The sequence below is a fragment of the Myotis myotis genome, unplaced genomic scaffold (genome assembly GCF_014108235.1).
Source record: "Myotis myotis isolate mMyoMyo1 unplaced genomic scaffold, mMyoMyo1.p scaffold_m19_p_26, whole genome shotgun sequence".
Classification (NCBI taxonomy): Eukaryota; Metazoa; Chordata; class Mammalia; order Chiroptera; family Vespertilionidae; genus Myotis; species Myotis myotis.
In genome coordinates this window covers 1,802,704-1,811,968 of record NW_023416331.1, presented here as the reverse complement: position 1 = coordinate 1,811,968, position 9,265 = coordinate 1,802,704, and the positions used below count along the sequence as shown (strand labels likewise).

The following is a 9,265-nucleotide window of genomic DNA, read 5'->3' as shown; positions in this document are numbered from 1 at the left end:
GCATAACCGGAGAGACTAGCGCCTCCCTTTCCTCTGCCTTCACCACTTCCGCCCCCGAAAATATTTCTCATCCTTGGTTGGCGGAACTGGGCCGGCGCATGCGTACTGTGGGAGCGTCGGCCAAAATCGCCTTCAAAATTGCTTAAAAGGCTCGCTCTAAGTATGAGACCTAAGAATCGTCGTGACTGGTTCATCAAAAACTCAGTTTTGAGGCCGAATTCCACTGTGACGCAGTTGAAATTAGCGTCTCTCCATGACCCGCCCCCTTCTCGCTTCCGTCCTGACGCAAGTGCGTGGCTGCCGGCCGCACTGCGGCGGGTCTTTGCCCCCGCCCTAGTCAGTTTCCGGGAGCATGCGCAGTAGCCTTGCCTGCCATTCCTGGTTTGGGCGTGCGTCAAGATGGCGGCCTCCGTGGTGAATAAACTGCTGAGGCGCCTTCCTCAGCTTTCGTCCTTCAGGAGTGCCTACGGAGTTCAGGTAACTCCTTGGAGCACATTTTGTACAACCACTACTTAGTTATGTCTTCTTGGTCGTCGCTCCACTTCTGGGGACCCAGGAGCGGAGACTTCCCCTAGTGCTTATGCCTCCGCTGTCTAGGCAATACTTTGCCTCCACCCCTCTCCCCTGCTCCTCCGTAAATCTCCGTGCATTTTTAGAAAACCCTCACCGGAGGGTAAGTTTATTGACTTTTTTAAAGGAAGGGAGAGAAACATCGATCAGTTGCCTCCCGTGCGCGCCCCCGACCAGGGGTCGAACTGGCAACCTAGGTATGTGCCCTGCAATCAGTAACCTTTGTTGTATGGAGGACGCTCCAACCCATTGAGCCATCCGGCCAGGGCAGAGAGCCAGGTTTAGATCCCATCCTCTTCCCAAATGGGCATCTTGGCTAAGCAACTAGGTGAGGAATGCCCCCTCCGACCCCGGCTCGCACAGCCAGCTCAGCTACACAGACGGTGTCTAATCTGATGCCCTGGGGTCCCCGCACCGACTTGCCCAGCCCTGCTGTCTCCCAGGAGAGCCAGGTCACATCACCTCCACCTGGTGACGGTTTCTCAGCCCTCCATCTCACTAGATCAGCTGGTGATCAGAGCCTTCGCGAAGGGTTAACGCAGTCCTTTGGACCGAGGGTTCCCTCCAGCCTCATGGACTCACCGTTCTGACGGTCCTTGGTGGGCCGGTGGGATTGGAAGGCTTGCCCAGCTGCCACTCCCAGGGGGACTGAAGAGTGGCCACAGGGTCACTGCGGAGCTAATGACAGGCCTGGTAGCTTTACAGCTGGCGTTAGGACTCAAATTTGCTCTTCCCTGTGGAATGTTGACCTTCAGCTTCTGTAAAGCTGGGGAACACAGTGACCCCGGACTGGACTGAGCTGGAGACGCACCTGCCCTCCCATCCCTTCCCTGCCATACATCTTGCTTCCAAGGAGATAGACACCCCCACTTTTTCTTTCTTCGCCCTTTTCCATCCACTAGACTCAATTCATCCCCAAAAGCATGAATACCTGATATGTGCCAGGTTTTTAAGTTGCCCTCCCCAGTAAGATGGCCTCTCAGTCACCTGTACTTGTTATCCTCTAATATTAGCATCTTCTAGGATCCAGTTGGAGATTGGGAGAGTGGTTGTTGATAATGTCAGTTTAACCCCAACAAATATGCTACCTTCCACGTGTGTGTGTGTATGTGTGTGTGTGTGTGTGTATATACATACAATGCTATATTCCATTTTCACAATGGATGTGCGTGCCCCTTCTCCCTGAAGTGTTGGGAGCAAAACAATTGGGTTTCTGCTTTGAGTTCATTTTTTTGTTGTCCCCCTTTTATAGGTTCCCCTCCAAACTCTTAGCACTGAAGCCCCCCTTGAGGAAGATTCTTTGCCCATTTCCCCTTATGAGAATGAACCCTGGAAATACCTGGACTCAGAAGGTAACTCTAAGTGGGGAAGGGAGGGTCCTGTGGGGTGTGAAATAAATGGACAGAGACACTTCCTTCACCCTAACATTTGTGGTCTTTCAATTTAGAATACCAGACCCGCTACGGTTCTCGCCCCGTATGGGCTGACTACCGACGCAACCACAAAGGTGGAGTACCCCCACAGAAGACTCGAAAGACCTGTATTGTGAGTTTCTGAGAGTGGCACATGGATGGGCTGGGAAGTGGGGGTGGAGACCACAGAGACAGTGGCAGTGGCATTTCTTCTGGCAGGACTTGGAACATCATCACCTCCCAATTTCTTCTCTCTACAGCGTAAAGATAAAGTTGCTGGGAATCCCTGCCCTATCTGCCGGGATCACAAGTTGCACATCGACTTTAGGGTAAGGAGAATCTTTTTTCCAGGATGAGGATTTGGAGCCTTTATATGTTGCTAAAGAGATTGCCTGGCACCCCTACACTCCATTTTGCACTGGCTTCCTGGAACTATAAAAATATCTTTCCTCTAGTCATTTGCCCTCCACTATGGACTATAGTAAAAAGCTTTATCCCCATGAAATTGACAGTCTAAATTGGCAGGCAAGAAAAGTGCTCGTTTCTAATGGGAGAACAATGCCCAAAAATTTGTTTTATCCATCACAATTATTAGCAAGTAGATTGGACTTTTTTCCTGAGGTTTTATTTCCTTGTCATGTTGATGGTTGGTGGCAGGCTGAGACTTGCAACTGGAGGGCAGGTACATAAAGCACTTTTTGGAAAAGCCTTCATTATGAGGAGGACAGGACTTGCTCCTTAAAGAATTAAAACCTTATAAAGCTGGTCATGGGAACGTGCTCTTCTGAGCTTGCAGTGAAGTAGTAGATCAGAAGCTGAGTGGCTGGTTACTACAGAAGTCGGAGGGCATGTGACTGTTCTCAGCCCCCCTTCTGACACAAGTTGTAGAGGAGTCCAATAGGTAACTTCTCAATTTCAACTGGGTACAATCTAGAATAATTAAAACATAATATGCTAATTAGACCGGATGACCTTCCAGACAAAGCTGGGGCTGTGAGGGAAACTGGGGTCCCCGGTGCCAGAGGGAAGCCAGTGCTGGCAGCCAGGGGAAGGGAGGCCTACTCTTGCATGAATTTCGTGCATCGGGCCTCTAGTTGGTTAATAAAAAGGTATTGTAACCAATTTTATACAGTTTATAATCACATAACAAGGGAGAGAGAAAAGTTACAAATTTAATGGTGTGGATGATTCTACCTGCCATTCCAACTCCACATGTACCTGCGTTTTCCTTGGGTCTCATTTCATTTGATTAACTTGCTAGCTGAGAGTCATTCTATATCATTAACTTTAAAATTGATTGGAGTCATTCATACATGCACAGTACAACATATACTATTTTTCTGGGTGATTTCAGAGAATGCCAACTGTCCCCAGTTTTTTTCATGAGGGTTGATTTCAGAGCCTAACCCCCAGTGAGGAGCATTCTCTCTGAGTCTCAGTGACAAAGTGTAGGGTGTGCATGTGAAGTGGGTGAAAGACCAGGAAAGGGGAACTGTTTGCTGGAGTTTTCATGAATGTGTCCAGTAAAGTGATGGGACTAAAACTGGGACATGGAGGAGGGCAGCATCTGGAGAGGCAATGAGGGGTTCAGGTCATCTGTGTGGTGTGTAGGGATTGTGCACTGCCAGTCTCTCAAGGTCCTGCTCTCCCCCATTCCTTTCTCCACCACTTTCCCCCAGAACGTGAAGCTCCTGGAGCAGTTTGTCTGTGCGCACACAGGCATCATCTTCCATGCGCCATACACAGGTGAGCCCTTCTTCCTTGTCCCCACCAGAATAGCTTTTCCTGGGAGCACTTTATTCGGTCAGACAATAGGTATGTGCCTCCTACCATGGCATAAAAAGTGCGATCGAACTTTTGAAAATCTTGGCTTACTGGGGATACTCACATGCTAAAAACAGTTGCATGTGGACAAAAGATGCAGGCTAGTGTCATTGTAAGCAAACCTTCTAAAGGTAGATCTTGAAACATAAGTGGTGGTGATTTTCTTTCTTTAGGGCTTTTTGTGTGTGTGTGTGTGTTAGTGGTGGTGGTGAGGTTTTTTTGTTTTTTGGGTTTTTTTAGAGAGGGGGAGAAAGAGAAATATTCACAGGGAGTGAAACATCAATCAGCTGCCTCTCACATGCCCAATCCTGGGAATTGAGCCCGAAACCTGGGCATGTACCTTAACCAGGAATCAAACCAGCAACCAGCCACACTGGCAAGGGCAGGTCTCTTCACTTCTACAGAAAGCTTTCTTGCCCTAGCTGGCTTGGCTCAGTGGATAGAGTGTTGACCTGCGGACTAAAAGGTCTCAGGTTTGATTCTGGTCAAGGGCACATGCCTAGGTTGCAGGCTTGATCCCCAGTGTGGGGCATGCAGGAGGCAGCCAATCCATGATTCTCTCTCAACATTGATGTTTCTATCTCTCTCTCCTTCTCCCTCTCTGAAATCAATAAAAATATATTAAAAGAAAAAGGCTTTCCTATAAATTTACAATCCTGTAAGTTCTTTTATACTGTTGACAATTCAATTAGATTTCCCAAGTTTGGAATTGTAAACTTAGTAATTCAAGATTACATCTAGAAAACCAAGATGGCGGCATAGGTAAACACCGGAGATTGCTGCTTAGCACAGCCAATTCAGGAATACAACTAAAAGACGGAATGGATATCATCCAGAACCACAGGAAGGCTGGCTGAGTGGAAATTCTACAACTAGAAGGAAAGAGAAAAGCATACCGAGACTCAGAGGAGCTGCGGTGCGGAAGTAAAGTACAGAAGTACAGAGGCGCATGCGGAGAGGGCTGGCGGCTGAGGACACGGTTGTCTTTTTCAATCTCAAGCTCTGAGCTCCAGTTCCAGTTGAGTCTCTGGGAACCCAGACTCATATGGGAGAAACTGGACTGTCTGGCATCGGTGGGAACTCGAGGGCAGCTTTCTCTCGGAGGTGCTTGCAGCGATTTCAGGGACACTGAGAAGCAGGGCCTCTGAGGGCAGCCATAGCTGCTTGCTCTGCCCTGTTGATCCCCTGGGACCCCTGCCCCACTAAGCTGTGCGCTGGCTTTTGCATATGAAAGACCTGGTCCTTTGCACTCTGAAAATTACCTAACAAACTGTAGCTGGCCCAAGGCCCCTAAGCAACTTGCATTGCTTGACACTGAGCTCCTGCTGGGTAGCCTCAGGCAGAGGCTAGATTAGCACCTCCTTAGAGATCCAGGTGCCAGTGTACCTGGTAGACAGAGTGGGACCATCCAGATTGCAGCTCCTTGGATCCATAAAGGACACACTCAGGGGGCAGACTCAATGAGCACCAAAGCCCCACTGAAGCAAGTCTTGCCCCAGAAGGGTGTCTCCAGCACAGAAGTTCTCCCACTGCAGACACAGCTGATTCTCACAGCCAATTGGCCTGGAGGTCAATTCCTCCCAGTGATACAGCAATCAAGGCTTAACTACAACAAGACTGTGCACAAAGCCCACAAGGGGGTGCATCAAGAGTGTCTACCTCAGGTAATTGGGGAGGCTGAGCCACTGGGCTGTATAGGACACCTAGCACACAAAGCCACTCTATCAACACAGGGAAGCATAAAAAATGTGGAGACAAAGAAACAGGACACAAATGACAGAAATAGAGGAAAGCAAACTACTGGATATAGAGTTCAAAACCACATTTATAAGGTTTTTCGAGAACTTTCTAGAAACCGCCGATAAATTTAGTAAGACCCGTCAAAAAGTCTGGTGAGACTGCTGATAAATGTAGTGAGACCCTCAAGAAATCTAGTGAGACCCTCGAGGTTATGACAAAGGACCAACTAGAAATTAAGCATACACTGACTGAAATAAAGAATATTATACAGAGTTCCAACAGCAGACTAGAGGATCGCAAGAATCAAGTCAAAGATTTGAAATACGAAGAAGAAAAAAACACCCAACCAGAAAAACAAAATGAAAAAAGAATCCAAAAATACGAAGATAGTGTAAGGAGCCTCTGGGACAGCTTCAAACGTACCAACATCCGAATTATAGAGGTGCCAGAAGAAGAGAGAGAGCAAGATATTGAAAACCTATTTGAAGAAATAATGACAGAAAACTTCCCCTACCTGGTGAAAGAAAGAGACTTACAAGTCCAGGAAGCGCAGAGAACCCCAAACAAAAGGAATCCAAAGAGGACCACACCAAGACACATCATAATTAAAATGCCAAGAGCAAAAGACAAAGAGAGAATCTTAAAAGCAGCAAGAGAAAAACAGTCAGTTACCTACAAGGGAGTACCCATACGACTGTCAGCTGATTTCTCAACAGAAACTTTGCAGGCCAGAAGGGAGTGGCAAGAAATATTCAAAGTGATGAATAGCAAGAACCTACAACCAAGATTACTTTACCCAGCAAAGCTATCATTCAGAATTGAAGGTCAAATAAAGAGCTTCACAGATAAGGAAAAGCTAAAGGAGTTCATCACCACCAAACCAGTATTTTATGAAATGCTGAAAGGTATCCTTTAAGAAGAGGAAGAAGAAGAAAAAGGTAAAGATACAAATTATGAACAATAAATACACATCTATCAACAAGTGAATCTAAAAATCAAGTGAATAATCTGATGAACAGAATAAACTGGTGATTATAATAGAATCAGGGGCATAGAAAGGGAGTGGACTGACTATTTTTGCGGGGAAAAGGGGTGTGGGGGATGCGGGAAGAGACTGGACAAAAATCATGCACCTATGGATGAGGACAGTGGGGGGCATGTAAGGGCAGAGGGTGGGGTGTGAACCGAGTGGAGGGGAGCTTTGGGGGGAAAAAAGAGGAACAACTGTAATAATCGGAACAATAAAGATTTAATTAAAAAAAAAAAGATTACATCTAGGCCCTGGCCGGTTTGGCTCAGTGGATAGAGCATGCCTGTGGACTCGGGTCCCAGGTTCGATTCTGGTCAAGTGCATGTACCTTGGTTGTGGGCACATCCCCAGTAGGAGGTGTGCAGGAGGCAGCTGATCGATGTTTCTCTCTCATTGATGTTTCTGACTCTCCCTTCCTCTCTGTAAAAAATCAATAAAATATAATTTTTAAAAAAAATGTAGGAAGTTTTTTAAAAAAAAGATTACATCTAGCCCTAACCAGTTTGGCTCAGTGGATAGAGCGTTGGCCTGTGGACTGAAGGGTCCTCGGTTTGATTCCGGTCAAGGGCATGTACCTTGGTTGTGGGCACATCCCCAGTAGGGAGTGTGTAAGAGGCAGCTGAATCGATGTTTCTAACTATCCCTCTCTCTCTCCCTTCCTCTCTGTAAAAAAATCCATAAAATATATTAAAAAAAAAAAAAAAAGATTACATCTATTCCCTAACTACAGCCACGGCTAAATCTGACTCACTGCAGTGTCCATTGGTTTTCAGTATCTATAACTGCTTCCAGGCTACAGTGGCAAAGTTGAGTAGTGAGACAAAGACTCTAGGGCCTACAATGCCTAAAATATATACAGAAACATTTTGCCAGGGCCTGCTAATATAAGATAAATTTGCAAAGAATAATCTGAACTTACCCTTTTGTAGATGGCAGCATAATTAGTGGAATTCTGTTTGTCAGGGAGTGTTAAAAAGTAGTTCGAAACTCCTGTCAAACTGTAAAAAACTGAAGAGACTCATTGCTACTCTCTCAGGTTGCCTTCCCTAGACCTGAAATCCTTTCTTCCTTTACTGAATTTTCTCTGTGGATTGACCTACCCAGTTAAGCACACTTGCCTTTTGAATTGTGTTCTGTTCCCTGTGTTGCAGCCTTTGCCGTTAAATGGCTTCTCTGTAGTAGCTAGGGACTCCTGAGTGTTGATCCCAGCTCTCAGCGAGAGGAGGGTTTCTTCCCATTGGGCAGGTGGGGAATTAGGCCATGGAGGGGTCAGGAGAATGGGTAGCCAGGTCTTCCAAAGCCAGCCCTCTCTCACCTCCTAGAAGTGGTATGCATTCTTTACTTACTGTGCCTGATAGGATGAGCAGAGTTACCTTTCTGTTCTGCAGGAGTCTGTATGAAGCAGCACAAGAAGTTGACCCAGGCCATCCAGAAAGCCAGGGAGCATGGTGAGTGTGAGGAGGGGTCCTGAGAAGTTTTGTTAGACACCAAGAAGGTGACTTCGGGCTAGAGAATAGATATAAATGTTCCCACCTACCTGAGAAGTTAGTACCCATCATGTTCTTCCAAATCTCGTTCATCACTTATGTCCCTTATTCCCTCTCCTGAGTCTGTTACCTTGTCCTTGTCCCCTTGTTCCTCCTCTTTCCTTTTTCTTCCCTCTTTTTTAGTCCCAGTGCCATAAGATGGTCTTTGTATAAATTTCTGGCCCTGGCTCCATAATTCCTTTCTATAAATTAGAAAAGGTGCCCCTCCATTATGGCAGATGCAGCGTCATGGCCCTGGCACAGGGCTGCACAGCTTGGTGGGCCAGAGCCCAGGCAGTACGTTAGCTCACACTGTGCCCCTGGCCACCTGGCCTTTGTGCAGTGTACCCAGTGGCTGTGACTGCTTCCTCCTTCCTCTATGGGTTGTTTTCCTTCCTGGGTCTTAATCTGAACGGTCCCACCTAGCTCCCTTCCCTCACTTTCTCTCTTTTTTTAAATCCCCTAGGTCTCCTTAGTTACCACATTCCCCAGGTTGAACCTCGGGACGTTGACTTCAGTAACACGCATGGAGCTGTGAATGCTACTCCACCTGCTCCCACTCTGGTTTCAGGCGACCCCTGGTACCCTTGGTACAGCTGGAAACAGCCACCAGAGAGAGAGCTGTCCCGCCTTCGTCGCCTGTATCAGGGCCATCTCCGAGAAGAGAGCGGCCCCCCGCCTGCGGCAATGCCTGAGGCGGAAGCCTCCACTGATCGGGCGGGCTCCCGGAATCCTCTGTAGGAGCCGTGGACTGGGCAGGGTGCGAGGGGTCGGGAGATAATGCCTAGGAATTACATGGTGGGGTGCACCCCGAAGAGTTGGGTTTGTTTTATGGCCCACGGCAGGTCCAGGCTCAGTGAAAGGAAATGATGGTTGTTGAAGAGGAGAAATATATCTGAGGCTGAGGGAGAGCAGCGGGGTGCATGTGGGAAACCCTAATCCCCCCGCAGTGCAACTAGATGGGCTCAACCTTATGTTGCTGCCAGCTTGGCTTTTCTACAATAAAGCTCTTCTGTCTGCGGATGAGTCTCTGCAAATGGGTGCTGCTGTGGGAGGGGACTGGTCAGGGGGGAGCCCGCCCAGCCTGGGACTCAGGACCAGAAGCCCCCTCGAATGGGCGCTGGTGCCCTTCTGCCCCGACCACGTTTGTGGGCCCCCGTGCC

General features: G+C 47.8%; 1 protein-coding gene across 1 annotated transcript; it reads left to right on the top strand.

Annotated features, from left to right (window-relative positions):
• Positions 1-322: 322 nt before the first annotated feature.
• On the top strand, positions 323-9,123 carry MRPS18B (mitochondrial ribosomal protein S18B). Its single transcript, XM_036356286.1, has 7 exons — positions 323-477; positions 1,823-1,922; positions 2,018-2,115; positions 2,243-2,311; positions 3,662-3,728; positions 7,965-8,024; positions 8,569-9,123. The coding sequence occupies exons 1-7, from the start codon at positions 400-402 to the stop codon at positions 8,841-8,843; spliced, it is 747 nt and encodes a 248-aa protein (XP_036212179.1). The 5' UTR covers positions 323-399; the 3' UTR covers positions 8,844-9,123.
• Positions 9,124-9,265: the final 142 nt, after the last annotated feature.